The sequence below is a fragment of the Elephantulus edwardii genome, unplaced genomic scaffold (genome assembly GCF_000299155.1).
Source record: "Elephantulus edwardii isolate Elephantulus edwardi_28Jun2011 unplaced genomic scaffold, EleEdw1.0 scaffold00372, whole genome shotgun sequence".
In the NCBI taxonomy this organism is placed as follows: Eukaryota; Metazoa; Chordata; class Mammalia; order Macroscelidea; family Macroscelididae; genus Elephantulus; species Elephantulus edwardii.
The window spans coordinates 930,597-950,763 of NW_006400122.1; the positions used below are offsets into that span (position 1 = coordinate 930,597).

A 20,167-nucleotide genomic window follows, 5' to 3' on the forward strand; every position below is an offset into this window, starting at 1 on the left:
GTGAGATATATACATACAATTTCTGGCTTTAATGTTATTAACTGGAAAACCTGGATTTATGTATGTATGTATGTACGTATGTATGTATTTATTTATTTACACAATAAGTGTGGTAAGTCTCCTGACTAAAAAAACAATTACTGTCAAATGACACTAGCTCATGGCAACTCCATGAGCATCAGAGGGAAGCCATGTCATCCTTTGAGACACCCCCTGGGTGGGCCAGAACCCCCAAGCTTACAGTTAGCAGCTGAGCACTTACCAGGGAGCACAAACCACAGACACTTAGGCAACATGTCAGTGGGGGTTGAAGGACATCATCCCTGTTGTCTAGATTCAGCGGCCACTGGTCCGATGTCCTGGAGCACAAGTTTGCAGTGTCATCATACAAATGAAGGAAAACCTGCCCTGCGCCATGTATGTTGCTTGTAATGCTTTTACAGAATAGGCTTCTCTGCATTTCTTCAATAAATATGAAGACAAGCAATAGTCTGTGGGAAGCTGAGCTGCTAACCCAAAGGCCACATCTCTCTGGCTGTTTGATTCACCAAACTATCTGCCCTAGGAGGGACCATCTTCCTGTGCAATTTTCATCCTTGGAAACCTGCTGGAAGGTCAGATATGAGTTAGTTCCAAGTTGACAGTAATGGGGGATAGAAAAGGGTGTGTGTGTGTGTGTGTGTGTGTGTGTGTGTGTGTGTGTGAAAGAGAGAGAGAATTTTGTAATCAATAACAAAGAGACAAAGACGAAGAAAGCAAGAGAAAGAGCTACGTCAATCCAAAGATAAAGGGAAAGCTCCCTTTTATTCCTTATAGTAGGATCAATCTTCTGGAAAGTCTATGTCTATGGTCACTTCCTCCACCAATTCAGAGCAGTGGCAGCTACTAGTTGGGGCTATGTACTATTGCTTCTCTCTTCTTGTCACCAGGTTCCTGCAGGCACCAGTGCCAGCAGCAGTTACATATTCCTTGGAGTGGCACTGTAGTGGCCCTTTGTCATTCAAATGTCCTTCTAGCCAAGGCTAATGACCATGAGCAAGGACTTGCTAGTTTGCATTTACCCCTTCTTTGCAAGATAAGCAGACAGAAGCTTTCACACTCCCTGGGCAGTCACTTGTAACCCCTGACTCTGCGAAGCCTCTAAATTCTGACCTTTACTGCCCTTGTGGTTAAAGACAATTAGAAATGTTCAAGAAGCACACAACTGAGCCATGAAGCCTCAGATAATTGGGCGAAATGATTAGGTGAAGAGAAGATCACCCACCTCCTGTACACAGCAATGTGTATTTCACTAGTGTTAAATAATGAAGTTGAGGCAGAATTAAACAGGAATCCTAATGGAAGTTCAAGATGAGAAAAATCAATTCAAAATTTTGGAAATAAAAATGCTGCTTATCATTGTAATGTTCTTGATGGATGGGCTGGCTTCAGGTGGGTGATGTCTGAGGCTCAGATGTATGTGTTAGGCAGATCCACCAGCTGCTGCATAGGAGAAAAATGGGCATTCTCTTCTTGCGGTGCAGTGAGGCCAGAAAGTCTGCCATGAAGGATCCAGGAACTCAGGGGATTCCAAAGATGAGAAGTCTTCCAGGAGCTTTCAGAGGATGAGCAGCTATGATTGGAGTCTAGGGAGCTGTCCCCTGGAGGTCTGCAGTGCATCAGAGCTCCCCATCCCGACAAAAGAGAACCGTGTGTGCTTTGCTGTTGTTGTCGGTTGCTGTCAGTTGGCCCTGGCTCACGATGACTGTGCACACAACAGAATCAGATGCTCCTAGGCTCTCCACAGCTCCCGTGATTTTCTGCAGGTCAGATCACTGCAGTCAATAGATTTTCCATGTGATGATTTGTGAAAGCACATCACCAGTCCCTTTGCCTTTAGTCTGGAAGATTTGCTGAAACTTTTTCAGTGTCAGACACACAAATTAAATTCTGCTGTACATTTTGCATGGAAGGAGAAAAGTCTACCTTTGAGCCGCCATTGTCGTCGTCGTCGTGTGTGTGTGTGTGTGTGTGTGTAGGATGCTGGGAGGGATGGAGACAGCTTGGAATGAAGGCATCATCTTCTTATCTTTCCAAAAAGTAAATGGCCATGAGAGTTTGAGCCTTGCATGTGTGTACATACTCATGCACATTTGTTGTATGCTGATTAGAATACAATCAAACCATGGAGTAGGAGTGGAGACCATCAACTTTCCCTGTCTCCTTCTCCTGTGCAGCCCCCTACCCCCACCCCAGGCTACTTGTCTAGCAGAAAATGGTTTATAGGAACTTTAGGTGTTGTCCAGCATGACCCAGGCAGAGGCACACCCCTGCCCTCCATGGGGGCTATACTGCCCAGGAAAGGCTGGGCTACTACCATTTTTGTTGTTATGTGCCTTCGAGTGGCTTATGACTCATAGTGACCCTATATACAACAGCCCTAAAACCTGCACTATCCTACGCCAATCTTATTGTCTCCAACAAACCTTCCCCCATAACCCCAGTCACTGAACCAATCCATCACATCAAGGGTCTTCCTTTCTTGTGCTGTCCCTCTACCCTCCCAAGCATGATGTCCCTCCTTGCAGTATGCCAAAGGATGTCAGATGAAGCTTCAGAATTCTTGTTTCCAAGGAGCAGCCTGGTCTTACCCCCTCTAGGACAAACTTGTTTGCTCTCCTAGCAGTCCATGGTATGTTCAATACTCTTCTCCAGCAACACAGCTCAAAGGCATCAATTCTCCTTCTATCATCTCTAGTCATTGTCCAGCTTTCCGATGCATAACAAGTAATTGCAAAGATCATGACCTGGATCAGGCGAACCTTAGTCTCCAGACTGATATTGTTGCTCTTCAGTACTTTGGAGAGGTCTTTGAAAACCCTATGTATAATGTACAATAGGGCTACTACCATTACTCAAGTCTAAGTCTTTTTAAAATTTTTTTTTTCTGAATTGGTACAGATTCGCCTTAAATAATCCGGTGACATCTGTCAAAAGAAGATGTTCGTCAATTCTTGTGGAGTGATCTGAATGAGCTCATGACACTCTTGGGATGCTCAGAGCTACACGAGGTGCCTGTGTATGTGCGAATGTGTGTAGGATTCTGGGAGGGATGGAGAGAACTTGGAAGGAAGGCATCATCTTCTTATTTTTCAAATAACAATGGCACTGAGAGTTTGCGCTTTGCTCATGTTCTCCAATAAATAAAGAACTGTGCAATGGACTTTTACTCGCATAGGAGAGAGTTCTCTCTGGGAGAGTTCACCCCAAGTCTGTATTGAAATCCTGGCCTCTACACCTCTGGGAAAGAGCCCTGGTGGTATAGTGCATTATGTGTTGGACTGCTAAACAAAAGGTCTAGAGTTTTGATCCACCAGTCACTCCACAGGAAGAAGATTTATAGCCACCCAAATTTGATGAAGGGTTATCATGGATCAGAATTGACTTGACAGCTGTGGGTTTGGTTTACCTCTTCAAAGAAGAAGAGCTCTGGCAGAGCACTGGTAGAAGATCTGCTTGAGCATCATGTGGTAGACCAAAAGGTTAGCAGTTAAATTCTACCATTGGCTCTGGGGGGTGGGAAAGGTGTAGTAACCTGCATCTATAAAGACTTATAGGGTTGGGAACCATAGTGGACAGTTCTACTCTGTCCTATAGGGTCACTAGGAGTCAGCATAACTGGTTGACAATGACTTTGGTTTATTTTAGATACTTCTAAATATGACTCTAATCAGAAATGAGAGTTCTGGTGGTGTCATCCATAGGGATCTGCACTGCTAACTCAAAGGCCAAGCCTCTTAAGGCATTCAAGTCCACGAAGGGCTCTGTAGAAACACTCCTATGTGATGCATAACCTTGAAACCAAGGGAGAGTCAGCTATGAATTGGTTCTGATCTGATAATAATGAGTTTTAAAGATAAGGTTATCTTTCTTATGCTAATTATATCATATTCAAATATAAAACTAAAATAACTCAGATTCTTGCCACCAAGAGTATTCCAACTCAGATCAATCCTACCTCCTGTTTTCCAAGCTTAATGAAAGGAAGACTGCCCATCTGTCTTCCTGGGAATCACTGGAGGATTCGCGCTTTTGGGACGAGCAGCCTCTTGTTGATTACTGACATAGAGAGAGCTGAGTGGAAATGGAAGCACAGGTGAGGGGCGAGGACAGCACGTGACAATTGTCTTCAAGCCAAGGAAGTAGTTACCATGCCAGCTACCAGCAAGGATGACAGCAATGCCACTGTGACCCTGATTTGAACTTTGAACCTCTAGAACTTCAAGGAAATAAACTTCTGTTCTTTACAGCCTCCCACGTGCAGCCTTTATGTTACAGAACTGTAAGGCAGGGGCCATCCAGCAGGAGAAGAAAGGGTCCAGGCCGAATCCACTGACTGTGCTGGGGCTCTGGTTGTGGAGATTTGAGAGAAGTTTATTTGTAGGGGAGTGGAGAGGACTGTCACATTGCTGAAGAGCTGGCAAGTGGCCCTTACCCACAACCCTCCTTCCTGTCTATTCCACCGTCATCTTCAAGCTTAAACCCCTTCTTCTGACTTAGACCGTGAATTAGTCATGACCTTGGGTCCATGAACTCATGTGACCTTGGGTCCATGATGTGGAACTGGAGTAACTGACAAGTATCAGGGCTTGATGTGCACGCCATGTGAAGATGGCAAGCTCCCTGCTCCTTGGTGGGCATGTGGACCTGCCTGCTGTGTAGACTCCTGCCACATGTGAGGAGACAGAGAGGATTCCTGCTGGCCTGAGGTACCTCAGGAATCCTATTTCCTGCCTCCTGCCTCTGGCAAATTTGTGTGCTTTAGAGTGACATTTCATTTCCCGCTCCTTGGATTTGTTCCTGGTGCTTGGTAGTAATCTGGAAACACAGCCCCAAAACCCTCCATTTTAAAAGCAAACCCCCCTCCCCACCCCAGCCAAGCAATCATTTTTTTCCTTCTTTCCGTTGCTTTTCCCTTGACCTGTAGCGCATGTCTGTCTCTGCCTCCCCCACCATTGACACAGGTAAACGCACTGGTGTGGCCAGAGGTGCTGCCAGCTGGGTGCTTTTCTTCTCTTCAGTGTCTGTTTGCCCTGGGGAAGGCTACAAGGCACTCCTGTGGGAGGAAACAAAGTGCAGATGAGACTCCATGACTTCATAGTGCTGGTGGGGGGCACACAGAGGGTGGCCCAGCATGCGAGCTGGAGCTGCCAGGGACCATGAAGTGTGACAGGGCTGAATGGAATGGAAGTGGGGGTGGGGAGACAGAAGAGAGGATCACAGCAACTCTGGTCAAAATCCAGCCTTGAAGGTGGCTCACAGCCAAGGCGGTGTGTTTAACTCTGTGATGGCCCTCCTCTTGTGGCCTTGCCCTCTTCCCCCCTCAGCTGCTGATTGGCAGCTGCTGTGAAAAAGGAACACAAGCAGAGGAGATAGGAAAGGAAGCCATACGGATGGAGCAGAGCCAAGAGGAGCCCTGATGAGAGATATGAGAAGCCAAAAATCAGAAATGAGGATGCAGAATAGTAGCTGATAAGGAAGTGAATCAGCAGTGGCAGAAGGCGCTGTGATTGGGAGTCAGTTGGGCTAGGTCTCTCTCCTGGCCTTTCTGTGCTGAGGAGCCCTGGAGTGAATTACCACCCAGAGCCTCCACTGTATTATCTGTAAAATGGAGCCAGTGGTGATCTCTATTATATTTACCTACCAAGGACAGTGTGAGAATGAAATACAATCAGTACACCCCTGAAAACAAAAACCCCTGCCACAACACAACGTGGCCAACTGCAACTGCCTAACAAATCTGGTTGAATAAATAAGTAAACCAGCTGCTGTGGAGTTGATTCTAACTCAAGGCACCTCTGCATGTGTCAGAACGCAACTTTGCTCTGTGTTGTTAGTGTTGTGTATTGTCAAGTTAGACCTGACCCATAGCTGACCCTCCAGTAGGCTTTCAGAGACAATAAATTGCACAGGAGGAGAGTGCCCATCTTCTGTGGAGCAACTGGTAGATTTGAACTTCATACCTTTGTGATGGCAGCACAATTCCTTACCACTAAGCCACCAGGGCTCCCTGTGCTCCATAGGGTTAGGTTTTGTTTTTTGTTGTTTTTTTAAAAAACTTATATTTCACTGGAAGAAGTCTAGTGACATAACCTGTATGAAGTTGAGTGGCTAACCTGAGACAGTGCCTGTCTCGCAGTTCAAGGCCAGTAGCAGGTCTGTGGGAGAAAGATGGGCATCCCCTACTATTTGATTTACAACCTTGCAAACTCACTGGAGGACCAGCTATGGAGTCGTCTAACCTGATATCAATGAGATGTTGGAGAGATGCATAACAAAACACTTGCCTAGTCTACATCTTTTCCATGCATAATTCAGTAACATTGATTATGTTCTCCATGTGCAACCGTCACCACAGCACCTCTTTGAGTTTTCCCACCAGTATTAACAAAAGCTCAGTGCCATGAAGCAATGACTTCCCTTCCCTCCCAATCCTACTAATGATTAATAAGCTTTAGCTTCTAAATATTTGTCGAATTCATATACATTGGTCACAGTATTTGTCCTTTTACGATTGACTTATTTCACTCAGCACAGTATTTCCAAGATTCACTCATATTGTCCCATGCATTGGGATGTCATTTCTCTTCATGGCTGAGTAACATCCCAGTGTACATAAGTACCGAGTCTTGTTTATCCCTTCATCTCTTGATGACATTTTTAGGTTGTTTCCACTTGTTGGCTACAATGAAACTCTGTGGGTTTTTTTTTTAAACTTGTTTATTTTCGAAGTTGGTATACATTGCTTTTCACACAGCTCTGTGGCTTTTAATTGCTGATTTTTAGAAATAGATTGTCAGATCTTCCTTCCAAGGTACCTCTGGGTCAAACCTCCAACCTATTGGTCAGCAGCAAGCAGAACATTCAGAATAGAAAAAGGAATAATCAAAATAAATTAAGCAATAAACATCTAGACAGAAGGCTGGGGGCGGAGGAAGGAATGTGATGGCATTGGCAGAAGTGTCAGAGTCGTTCAAAAGCAGCAACAAAAATCCCGGCAATCCTCATGCAGGGAGAACCTGAAGTGCTGGCTACTGCAGGGAGGCTGGGCAGCAGGGACAGGGAGGGTCAGCAGGTGGGAGAAAGCCAAACAAGAGGTGGTTCAGAGTGGCTGAGTGGATAGACAGGATGGTGGACGTTGTGCAATTAGAGAGATGGAGTAGGTGTGGGTGGGCGAGAGTTGAAATGGAAGAGATCCAATAATTCAAGGTTACCCAATCTGAAATTTGCAGTAGATGAGATTTTTTATTTATAATGGTGTCTCTGGAAAATCTATGAACTTTGAAAAATGTTGATAGTTATTGAAAGGCTTCATTCAGGCCTTTTGTTCATAGGATCGCTATGAGTCATGCTCAACTCAAAGGCAGTCAACAATAACAACAACAAACATCTAAGAAAGGGATTCGCCCCTTTCCCCCAGGAGAAAAAGCATTCACTTACTTGCTCTGCATTTTATTATTTGGTTCAAATAGAAAGTTAACGTTACTTGTTACTGTTGGGGTTCCACCTCTGCTAAAAAGAAGGTACATTGAGTTGTGGCAGTTCAATGTCTCAGAAGCAGCTTTAGGAAAAAGGCAGTCACATTGTTAAGGCTTTTAGAAGGGGATCCCGGGAACATGGAATGATTGTATTTGATTTAAGGGGTAAAAGTTGAGCGGAAAAGGACACTAAGGTTGAAAGGGCTCTTCTGAGTAGTTCTTTTGTTCCTGGCCAAAATGTTGCTGCTGACGGGTTCAAGGGGAGTGGGAGGGCAGAGAGAAGTGGGAGGAATGATGTATTGCCTATGAGCCTATGAAGAATGAGGCAAAGCAGCATGAAACCATTTGTTTGGGCTTTATAGATTTTCTAATAAAAACGTCAAGGTTTTTTCACACCATTTTGAAAATGTCATCAAATGCAAAACAGTTCTCCTTGTGCCAGTGACAAAGGCTGCATTTCCAATGGCAAATTCCAGCCCGATATGCAATAAACAAACCTTGTTAGGTTTCCTACAAGTCAAACTGTAGGTCAGGTTGGCCCAGACCCCTCAGGATGACCTTCAACCCTTCAGTGTAACTTAAGCCCTCCCAACAGAACCAAGAGCTTTGCAGGCCAACTAGTATTTGGAAGGTGACTAAGGTTTGCTGTGAACCTAGTGGGTAGAGGTACAAAACCTCTTTGGAGCCACATCTGGGGTATGATGGTTTGGGTGTGCATTTCCAGGACTCTGCTTCACCATTGAAACATCTTCCAATAAATTTTCTTACCTCTTTCCCGAACAATCTGCCTGACACATTTCCTCAAAGCTACAGTCATCCTTATTACTATTTTCTTGTTGTTATTGTTAAGTGCCGTCAAGTCGAGTCATAGATGACTCATAGGGACCCTATGAACAAAAGACCTGAACGCTTGAATAACTTTCATTGTTTCTCCAAGTTTATAGAGTTTCTGGAGGCAAGTTATATCAGAAGTGGATGTCACTTCTGCTTCCAAGCTTGTTTTAATCAGCGAGCTCCACCAAACACTATCCACCATAGGTAACCATTTTCACATTTGATACATCAGTGTCTCAGTGTTTAGTATCACAGCAACCACGAGCTACCTCTGTACAGCAAATGGACAGACAAGTGCTATGCCACTTAGAAGAATATTTGACCAAAACCAATTAAAAACAGGCCTGAGGGTCGCAGATTAAAATCACTCACCTTCTGCTTGGTAGCCTATCTCTCTAGCCACTAGGCCAACAGAGCTCTCTCATTCTTGCTGTTGTTGTTAAGTACTGTGGAGTCAACAACAACAATTACTATTTTAGTAAACCTCTAAATTGCCTGCCTGGGCTGCTACAAAATATCCAATGTCCCATGCCTTGGCCTTTTTTTCTTATTTCATTTTTACAGAACCTAAACCATCCAAAATAATATCTCAAAACATAATCCACATCAAAATGATGAGTAAGATATTTAATTTCTGTCATATCTTTGCATTTGCCCTGAGAGGCTGAATTCAGTGTGTTTTAGCTCACCTCGATTTGTAAGTTTAACCTTTATCAGATAAACTTTGATCTATCTTTGTCTTTCAAAATAAGGTGTACTACCACAATAGAAACTTTATATAGCCAAGTTGCCAAAACATAAAAATTTCCAGTAACAGAATCAAATAATCTGTATTTAGAGTTGATTTTAGAGTAGCTGAAGTTGAGTCACATAAATTTTTCTGTTACTGAGTAGTATTTCTTTGCAGACATGGGCAACTCCCTCCTCCTTGACTTTAAGATGAAACACAAACTCCTTTGTTGCTCCCTTGGCCGTACTTTCTTTGCAGTACCATCTTCTGAATTCCTTTCACCTCCAAGCCAAACATCATTTTACACTGGAATCCCTTTGTCACTCCCTCCACTGGGATATTTTCTCCTTTCCATAATCTTTTCAAGATTTTTTTTTCCTACTGAAATCTTGCCATTCTGTCACCCTTGATCGTCTTTCACGAAGTCTTTCTGGAGTCTCCCAACCTGAGATTTCTCCTTTCTTTTGAACTGTCAGAAGGAGCACTGTGGTGCCACCACTCAATCTGTGTTGACATGTTTTTATAGTTCCTGTATTCTATCTTAGATGATAATGCCCTTGAAGTTGAAAGTTGTGGCTTGCAGGTTTTCGAGGCTTTTATTTCAGCTGTTGCATGCCACAGTCAACACTCTTGGCACCAGCAGTAAGGAGAGCAAAAGATGAATTGCATTGGGAAAGTCTGCTGTCAGGGATCTATCTCTTCAAAGTGCTAAAGAGTAATGTCAGTTTAGAGACTAAGGTGCGCCTGATCCAGGCCATGGTCTTCGTGATTACTTGCTATGTATCAGAGAGCTGAATCATAACTAACAATGACAGAAGAAGAATTGATGTTTTTGAGTAGTGGTGCTGGAGAAGATTATTGAACATACCATGGATCGCAAGGAGAATAGGTCTGTCTTGGAGAAGGTGGAACCAAATTTCTCTGTGGAGGCAAGGATTTGCTCTGCCTCATATACTTTGGGCATGTGGCCAGGAGGACCAGTCCTTGGAGAAGGACATCATGCTTGGAAGGGTGGAGGGACAGTGCAAGAGAGGAAGACCCTGGATGAGATGGATCGACACAGGAACTGGGGCAATGGGATTAGGTGTGTCAGAGTCAGTGAGACTGGCTCAGGATAGGGCAAGCTTCAGAGCTATTGTACATAGCTATAAGTCGCAAGTGATTCAAATAACATACACACCTGAAAGCACAAGGTTCAAATACACCAATTGCTCCATGGGACAAGGATGGGCAATCTCCTCTGATGCCACTTAAGCCTCTGAAAACCCACTAAAGGTCCAGTTTTAGACAGGTTCTGACTAGAGGGCATACAACAACATCAACAATACACACACTACCTACAATAAAGTTTTCCTGAGTTGCCTCCTTGTAGACCACCATTCAATTTAGAGTGTGTCTTCTCAATAGGTTCATCACTATCATGTTTTCCTTATTCATAAAATGACCAGTTATAGGCAGGTGGAGGGAGAAGAAAAAGAGGAAAGACAGGTAGGCAGGCAGCTAGCTGGGTTTTGTACTTTGGTCTGGTCTGGTTATCAAATCTGCTGCTTCACTTCTAACTTTTGCTCAAAGTCTCTTTCCAGGGCCCCAAAGCCAAACCCAAGCCCTGAGCTGCCATATGTCTGTTTTTCCTTGCTGGCACTCCTACAGTTTAGGCAAAAAACCTTTAAACTTCCTAAAGAGACAGAGTTCAGATGGGCAGAGTTCAGATGGGCTCTGTTGCAGCCAAGTGCTTTTTAGTTGGGGCTTGTTCTTGAGGAGTATTTAAGGGGGTCTTGACCAATCCTTTCTTCTTGGCTCTTGTATGTGTGCTATTCAGCTCTGGAATGTGTTATTTGGAAGGATGACCACTGCCTTCTGCAGATGTCAAAAGAGTGGAGCTGGAGAGGAATTGGAAAGAGAGTAGTAAGACTTATCAGGCCTTGTCTGGAAGTGCAAGGTATCAAGCCAGCAGGCCACTTGCTGCTTCTTTGGCGACATCAAAAAGCATTTGGTAGTTGGGTAGCTTTACAATACGCAGGAAGAAAACCAGTAAGTTTGATTCAACAGCTCCCAGCCAAAATTCTCAGAGTATGAGAAAGTGTTGAGATGATAATTTGTAATCGCTCCATCTGTTAAGTCACAGAATTTGATGAGTGCTAACTGATCTACCAGGAATTTCTGGCTCAATTCGGAACAAAGCCACCTCATACAGGAGTTTTCCCATCTTTAGGAGGGATTGTTACGTATAATTTCTGACAATCTGACCAAATGTTATGACTTTATCAACTGCAAGTCTTTAAGAGAAGCGAGGCCTCACCCATTCAACAATTATTTAACACCTTGCCATGGGGCCCGGAAGATGTAATGAAGGCAAAACAGCCCAATTCTCTGACCTCACATACACTAGAAACAAGGAGACAATAAATACATATAATTTTGTATATACTGTGGAGTCAGAATCCACTCAGAGCTGGCCCTCCAGGAATTTTCAGAGGCTGTAAATCATATGGGAGGAGACTGTTTATAACTTCCTTCCACAAAGCAGCCTGTTGACTGGTACCTGGTGACTGTGGGCAAGCCGTATAACTCCTTACCCACAAGACTACCAGGGCTCTCTAAATACATATAATATTGGATCGTAATAAATGATCCAAAAAAAGTAAAGATAAGCAAGAAGACAGAGACCTGGTTTACACGGTATCATCTAAGGAGACCGACCTTCAGGGCAATCTTCAAGCAGAGATGTGGAATGTGTCAGAAAGGAAGCCTATGGTGCACGGGAAGGAAAAGACAAGTTAGACAAATGGGGACTCAGTCTTTGCTGCACACTTACCCATCACTTGGATCTGGACAAGATGAGTTCTGTGTGCCTGACTTTCCATATGGCTCAAAACATGGTCATTTGGAACTATCTGGGAAGTCCCCTGATGGTGCAGGCGACATACTTGTCAGCTAACAGAAAAGTTGAATGTTTGAGCCCACCCAGTGGCGCCTAGGAAGAAAGGTCTGGTGGGGAAAATACCCACTTACAAAAAGCTGGTCATTGACAAATGTGGTCAGTAGTAGGAAGAGGTGTTTGTGGGATAAGTACAATAGGGCACATAAAGGCCTTGGCCTGCAGCTGAGCCTGGACTGGGAGCTCCTCCCCATGCTTCCACAGGCCCACTTCAGCCCTCCTCTCTGGGTGTCTTTTTCAATCTATCAAAGAGGGGAAACAATCACCAGCATCTTCGAAGGAATGCAGGAAGCCAGGTAAGGTAACACAAAAAACCAAAAACACACTTTAAACCAGATCTTGGGATAAAAATCCTGGGACCGCCCGAGCACGTGGGACAGCCAGCCTCACCCCCCAGGCACTCTGGGCCGCAAGGAAACGAGAGCAGGTCCTTGAACATGAGGCTGAAGGCCGTCAGACAGGCTTGCCAGCACCAGAGAGAGCTGGGAAGAAAGCCAGTCCCCCCTCCCCCCCCCACCCCAGGGTCGAGGCGCGGCAAGAAGGGCGGGCTCTGAGTGACCGCCAGGAAGCAACAAAGCAGCAGCGACACAAACAGGAAGGAGGATTGCTGGTGACAGAATGGGCCCCTGTGAGCCCTGGGAAGAGCCTGGGGCGCGGGGGCGAAGGCCTGGGGAAGGGCTTGGGGCGCGCGTGGGGAAAGGGGCGCGCGCGGAGAGCGCGGACGTCTGGGGACGGAGGCGTGCACAGAGTGGGCGCCAAGCAGGCGGAAGGAGGCTATTCTTTGCGTGACCCTGGTGACATTTCCATGGCTGTTTAATTATCAGCGCTCTCCTGATAAAAAACCAAACGAAAGCTGCTTTGTAAACCCTTCTCTTCCCCCTTTCTTCTGTTATGAAAGGGCTTTGCTACTTCCCACCTACGAACTCACCTTCTAATTAGTGAAACGTCCTTTTACCCCCCAGCTGCCGTCGCCTTCTGCTGAATTCAAAGGGCTCGAGACTCGAGGTTGGCCTATTATTTAGCAAACTGCTTGATGGGGCAACTAGCAGACAGTGACCCTCACGACAACAGGATCTGCATCTAAAATAATATGTGTAGCTTGCAGATTGATTCATGGCACCGTGCACCACACCGCCCAAACTCCATTCTTTCTTTCAAGAGTTCCATCTCTCATCTCCTGTCAGTTTCAGAATTGATAGAACAGCCCAAAGCCATTGAACAGAGTTATGTGTGCAATCTCCTTTCTAATTCTTGTATGGAGGTGCCCATATGTCAAGAGGACCCGGAAAAGGGACTAGGAGAGGCTTTGTTTAGCATTAGGACAAGCAAATGCACGAAGACCCAGCAACTCCCACCTGAGTGGGAATGAGGAATGGGAGAGAAGAAACAAACATCTAAAATCAAGCCATTCCTGCTAAAATCCTGTCCTCCCACTCCAGTAGCACTGCTCTGAAGCGCAAAGGGACTGCCAACAAAAAGATTATTCGGGGGGCCTGAGCAAACCCAAAGGTATGGATGGACTGAGCAGATGTCATGAGAATGAGTGTTACTCTGGAAAACTGCCGAGATATTTGAAAATGGTGCTTTCTAATGAACCCACCATGCATAATGCCCAAAGTCCTTTAAAAACAAAACTTCCCCAAAGCCACCTGCATCTGACATGGCACTAGGACGAATGCCAGGGATTTGCAATACTACAAATGCTCTTAAAATACAGCCTCTACTGATTGTTCCACAAACAAATCACAAACTAATTTATGTATTCCTGCAGCTGCACTCCAGCCTGAGCGGACCAATTCACAGTTGACTAGTGCTGCCTTATTCTTTGCAGATTTTGGCATTTAACTGTAATTAAGATTTATTGTTCACCAGCTCGCAGGTCAGGGCAAGCATGACAATATGGGTAACTTTTCTGTTTACTAGGAAAATGTCTGGTCGGAAGCTTCAAACCTTCCAAGCAGAACATGACAGAAATAAATAGCACCTCTTCACTTAAGGAACAGCGCATTACCGATTTTAATCAGCTGCCAGGGTTCACTTTAAGGCAGAGAAGGCCCAAATAGGAACAAGCTGGTGAATTGTGCTATGGCTTTTGTACCAGAAGGGCACAGGCCAGCCGCCAAATCAATTATTGCTGATCTTTTGGATTTGGAGAGATGGTTGTGTGCTCGAGGAGGGATGGGCAGGCATTATGGAAGGAGGGACCTTGGTACTGACAAAGATTTGTTGGAGATTGAGACCTGTGGTGTGCGGTGCCCTCCTTTGTGAGAAGGGGAGACTCATTGCTCATCCCTCCAAACTCTACTGAATGCCGTTGGCCCATTTCCATGGCCCAAGGAGGTGGGAGGCAGGGCACAGCAGTGAGCAGTCGCTCAGCAGCTTCCCTCCAGGCCCCCCGTCCTTTGAGCTCCTGTGCAGGTGACTCAGCCACCATGGGGATGAATGAACTAGGTCTTCAGGCAGGCAGACTAAGAAGGGCATTTCATTCCCACCAGTTTTTGAGAAGGCAGGCGTGCTAAAGCAGAGTGTATTACAATTTCCCAGCATCTAAAATTTATTGTATGTTATTGTTTTTCTTCCTCAGGATATTTTTGTTGGTACCTATATAAAACAGAAACCCATGGCTCACATGGTCCAGAGAATCAATGAGATACTGAGCCCACTTTGGTTCTCTTGTTCCCTTATAGAGGAAAAGAACCCTTTGCTCCTAGGGTAATGCTACTGCTTACAGGATACAATTTTACATGGGATTTAAAAAATATCCTATGAGCCCTGGAAAGAGTACAAAACATAGCTTATAAAAAAAAATCCACATAATGCTTTAGGGGGAAAAAAAAATTAAGGATGAGAAAGAAAATTGGGTGATTTCTGGGATCCTCCTATTTCATAATACTTCTTAACATTTGTGCTATTCCTGGGAGTTGAAGATTGGTGTTATCTGTCTGTAGCCATGTAGTACTCCCAAGCGCCTTGTATCTGAGGCAGGACTGACTCATAGGAACCCTGTAGAATAGAATAAACTCACTGTAAATATCAATGGAAGCAGATTGACTTGTTTTTCTCCTGCTGCGTAGCTGGTGGCTTCAAACCCCTACACTTCTTCTGATTGGCAGCTTTATGCACGGCACCATCAAGGCACATTCTAGTGGTCTCTCATTGCTAGAATTCAAATCCATTCACTTTCTTATTCACCAGAAGAGGATCTGAAGATCACTTTCCTCTGATATAAAGAGAAGATTATAAAAATAAGTGCTGTTCCTGGGGAAAAAAAACGGGTGTTTGCATCCAGCAGATCCTCTGTACCAGTCAGATGAGGTGGTGGTAGTTAGAAAGGATATGATGGTGGATAGAGAAAAGATCTGATAAAGATTTATGAGAACCTTCTCCAACCTCTTTTACTAGCTGAAGATAATTCACAGTCTTGTATATAAGATTTCTAATTTTATAGGATCCAGTAACTTTTAAAGTATGACTGAATCATGGGTGAGGACAATATAACTCAGAGATGTTATTATGTATGATCAGGGCCATAATATTACTTGGTTGCTAGCAGTATTTTTTTTATTACTTAAAAAATAAAGGAAATTAAAGCCGGTCACTGTTTCTATTATTGTTACCTTTCTTTTTCCACTTTTCAGATGTTGCTGGTTTAAGGCAGTATTGTCATATTCAAGGACACTTGAGACAGGTGCAGACAAGTTCAAAACAAGCTTAATTTACTCAGCCAGCAAACTTGGATCCTCTGCCAGTAGATGTGCATAGAATACAGGCAGTACACAGCTTTCCTGCATTGCTGGTGTAATCAAACCCAAACCAACCCCCTGCTGTCACGTTCATTCAGCCTACCACTAGTGACCCCCACAGGATATTGACCCCCACACAAGACAGGCTGGAACTGCACCATATAGATTATTGTTATGTGCTGTCAAGTCCAATATGACTCATAGCTGCTCTGAAATTTGCCCTATCCCGAGTCAGCCCCACTATCTCTGACACCTGACCCCATTGCCACAGTCTCTATGTCAATCCACCTCATCCAGGGTCTTTCTCTCCTGTACTATCCCTCACTCTTTCCAAGTATGATGTCCTTCTCCAAGGACTTGCCTCTCCTGACATCATGCACAAAGTATGTGAGATAGAGCTTAAAAATCTTTGCCTCCTAGGGGGCCACCTGATTTCTCCTTCTGCAGAACAGACCTGTTTGTTCTCTAGGAAGTCCACAGTATGTCCAATACTCTTCTTCATCACCATACTCAAAGGCATTGAGTCTTTTTCTGCCATCCTTATTATCTAGCTCTCAGATGGATGGCAAGCAATTGAGAAGACCATGGCTTGGTGAACCATGGGGATTAGAGACTGAATATTTTGGGGAGTAGACTACCTCATCTTACTCATTCAGAAAGGCTAATCGGTTTGAACCATTAACCTTTCAGTTAACAGGCCAACACTTAACCCACTATTCCATCAGAGCTCCTAATAGAAGCAAAATGCTTTTCTAAAACACAGATTCTTGCCAACATGGTTGCTGGTAGACAGGAGAACAGGCAGGATGGTATGTCATGGATGGGACATCACTGAGCTCACTGGTACCAGATACAATAGTGACAAAAGGGAGAAGGATTGGGGGAACTGTGAAGCAGGAGGGAACAGAACAGGCAGGGTGCTGGTAGAAACTCTCCCTCAGCTGGGTAGAAGTAAGGGAGATGGGATTACTGGAACAGTTGCATTGTCTGTAGGAGACAAATTGGTGGACTGGGTTAGGGCAGGATTCCAGGCCCACTGGCTCCTGCCCAGCAATAGAGGAACCCTGGAAGTAGAGCTAGAAGTAAAAAATCAACTCAAGATGCATCAGAGACTTGGGAGTAAAGCCCCAAACCATAAAGTTCATAAGAGACAAACTGGGATCAAGCTTAGAAGGCTTAGCCTATGGTATAAAGAGACTACCAAATACAACCAGAAATGTGCAATCTGGAGAAGATAAAATTGATGAGTGGGACTTTCTAAAGATTAAATTTCTGTGCTCATCAAAAACTTTTTCTAACAGGGTGAAAAGAAAGCCTATCAAATGGGAACAAATATTTGGCAACACCATTTCGGACAAGGGTCTCATAACAAATGTTTACAGAATACTCCTTGGCCTCCAGAAGACTGATAATCCAATTACAAAATGGGCAAAAGACATGGAAAGATTTTTCACAGAGGAATACATTCTGATGGCCAACAGACACATGAAGGGAGGCTCAAAATCACTGGCAATAAGAGAGATACAAATTAAAACTACAATTAGATACCAGCTCACCCCAGTAACAGTGGCAAAATTTAGTAGGGCAGCAAGCAATAAATGTTGGAAAGCATGTGGAGAGGTGGTAACTCTCATACACTGTTGGAATTGTAAAATGGAGCTAGAGGTTTTTATGGGAGTAGACTGGCTCATCTTACTACTTCACAGTACCTGGAGGGTTTGAACCACTAATCTTTCATTTAGTAGCCAACACTTAACACACTATGTCAACAGGGGTAGAGAGGAACCCCAGAGAAAGGAAAAGAAGATGATGGCAGGATAGGATGTCTGTTAACAGAGTAATAGTAAAGCTGTATGAGTACCCAGGATATAGGAGATCCTCACTTGCCTACTTTTTCCGTACTTAAAGAAATTATTTTATTATAATCCAAGTTATTGAAAAAAAATTTAATAATACTTTTGTGCCTATAAATACCATACGTACATTTTCACATAATAGGGTTTCCCCCTGTGTTTTGACCTGCTCTTCTCTGTTCTTGGAAGCTCTGGTGCCATAGCGCATAGCAAATTGTGTTGCTTAGACAGAGTCTGTGCATCATGGATAGTTGAATCCACACATGGTTCTGAGGGAGACAGCCTCACATTTTGTTTTACAGCCTCAAATGTAGAGTCACTGTAAGTTGAAACTTGACAGCTAGTGAGTTTCATCTCTACTCCAGGCAGTCTTAGATGAATCATCTCTCACTTTAAAAATATTGTTATAGCTTTTCCTGTGAGCGGCTTCAGGTAATCTGCCAACATGGTTCGCTACTCGCTTGACCCGGAAAACCCCACAAAATCATGCAAATCAAGAGGCTCAAATCCCCGGGTCTATTTTAAGAACACCCGAGAAACTGCCCAGGCCATCAAGGGTATGCATATCTGGAAAGCCACCAAGTATCTGAAAGATGTCACTTTGCACAAGCAGTGTGTGCCCTTCCGACGATACAACGAAGGAGTTGGTAGATGTGCCCAGGCCAAACAGTGGGGTTGGACACAGGGTCGGTGGCCCAAAAAGAGTGCCGAGTTTTTGCTGCATATGCTTAAAAACGCTGAAAGTAATGCTGAACTTAAGGGTTTAGATGTTGATTCTCTGGTCATTGAGCATATCCAGGTGAACAAAGCTCCCAAGATGCGCCGCCGCACATACAGAGCTCATGGTCGGATTAACCCCTACATGAGCTCCCCCTGCCATATTGAGATGATCCTTACTGAAAAGGAACAGATTGTTCCTAAACCAGAAGAGGAGGTTGCCCAGAAGAAAAAGATCTCCCCGAAGAAACAAAAACTTATGGCTCGAGAATAAATAAGTCATTAAATAAAATTAAAACTTAAAAAAAAAATATTGTTATAGAGATTGTGGTGCCGATGTTTCTTGTGTATTTGTGGCAAGTATTCTGTTACGGTTTTAGTGGCCCTGGGTGTCCATGAGTGATTAGTGTGTTTTTCTACTGGCCTTACAGGGAGCTTCAGGCCTTTAGACCAGATGTGAGGAAGGCACATGCTTTAATTCTGGCTTGTGTTCTCCTTAAATTTCTGAATCAGACATGATTTACCACCTGACGAAAAATTTCCTTTATAAGAGCTCCTAGTCTGTTCTATGTGAGCAGTGGTGTTTCTTGTCGTATATTTTGACGTGGTACCACATACATTGCAGCTGTGGCCTTTTCTTAGTGATGCATTTTCTTGACTAGCATTACCACTGTGGCTGATTTAAAATGCCTCCACTGCACTCTGGTTTTCATAGGGTTTTTGAAGGCCTGTGGTTTTGGAAGTGGTTGGCCAATCCCTCTCCAAAGTCAGCCTTAATTTAGATGTTCAACTTAGAGCAATATCTGGCAGGCAAGCATTTTATCAAGAAGAACAGATCAGATATACTTCCCATTGCAAAAGTAACCAATTAGGTCCTGGTTCCTTCCCTCCTTGTCCCTTTGGTGCATGATCATGAAGGAGGAAGTTCAATCTGCTCTGAAGGAATTGGCAAAAACAAGCCCCCAGGAATTAATGGAGTACCAAATGCTATGTTTCAACAAACAGATGCAGCCCTGGAAGTGCTCACCAGGTTGTGCCAAAAAATTTGGAGGACAACCACCTGGCCAACTGACTGGAAGAGATCCATATTTATTCCCATTTCCAAAAAGGTGATCCAACAGAGAGTGGAAATTATAAAACAATGTAACTAATACCTCACACAAGCAAAATCTTGTTTAAGATTAGCCAAAGCCACTGGAATAGTACATTGACAAAGAGCTACCAGAAATACTAGCTGGGTTTAGAAGAGGCCATGGCACTAGGGATATCATGCCAATATCAGATGGATCTTGGTTGAAAGAAGAGAGTACCGGAGGGATGTCTGTCTGTGTTTCATTGACTATGCAAAGGCATTTGACTATGTAGATCACAACAAATTGTGGCTAACCTTGAGAAGAATGGAATTCCCAAGACACCGCTCATGTAAAAGCTATACTTGGACCAGAAGCAGTCATCAGAACAGATCAAGGAAATATTGCGTGGTTAAAATTCAGAAAAAGAATGCATCAAGAATGTGTGCTGCCTCCATAGTTTTTCCAGTCTATATTCAGAGCAGATCATTGGAGAGGCTAGACTTTATGAGGAAGAATGTGGCATCAGGATTGGTGGAAGACTCATCACAGCCTGCATTATGTGGATGATACAACCTTACTTGCTGAAACTGAGAAAGACCTGAAGTGTTTGCTGTAGAGGGTCAATCACTGTAGTTTGCAATATGAATTGAAGCTCAACATCAAGAAAATGAAGATTCTCACCACTGGGCCAACTGGCAGCATCATGATAGATGGCAAAGTGATTGAGATTGCTGGCATTTTCTGCTTGCTCGGTTCTACAAT

General features: G+C 44.1%; 1 protein-coding gene across 1 annotated transcript; it reads left to right on the forward strand.

Annotated features, from left to right (window-relative positions):
* Positions 1–18,060: 18,060 nt before the first annotated feature.
* LOC102847315 (60S ribosomal protein L17-like) lies at positions 18,061–18,606 on the forward strand. The gene has a single exon (XM_006902139.1). The coding sequence runs from the start codon at positions 18,061–18,063 to the stop codon at positions 18,604–18,606; it is 546 nt and encodes a 181-aa protein (XP_006902201.1).
* Positions 18,607–20,167: the final 1,561 nt, after the last annotated feature.

Excerpts from the sequence above, each read along its gene's own strand:
- LOC102847315 (XM_006902139.1), top strand. The coding sequence starts at position 18,061 with ATGGTTCGCTACTCGCTTGACCCGGAAAACCCCACAAAATCATGCAAA.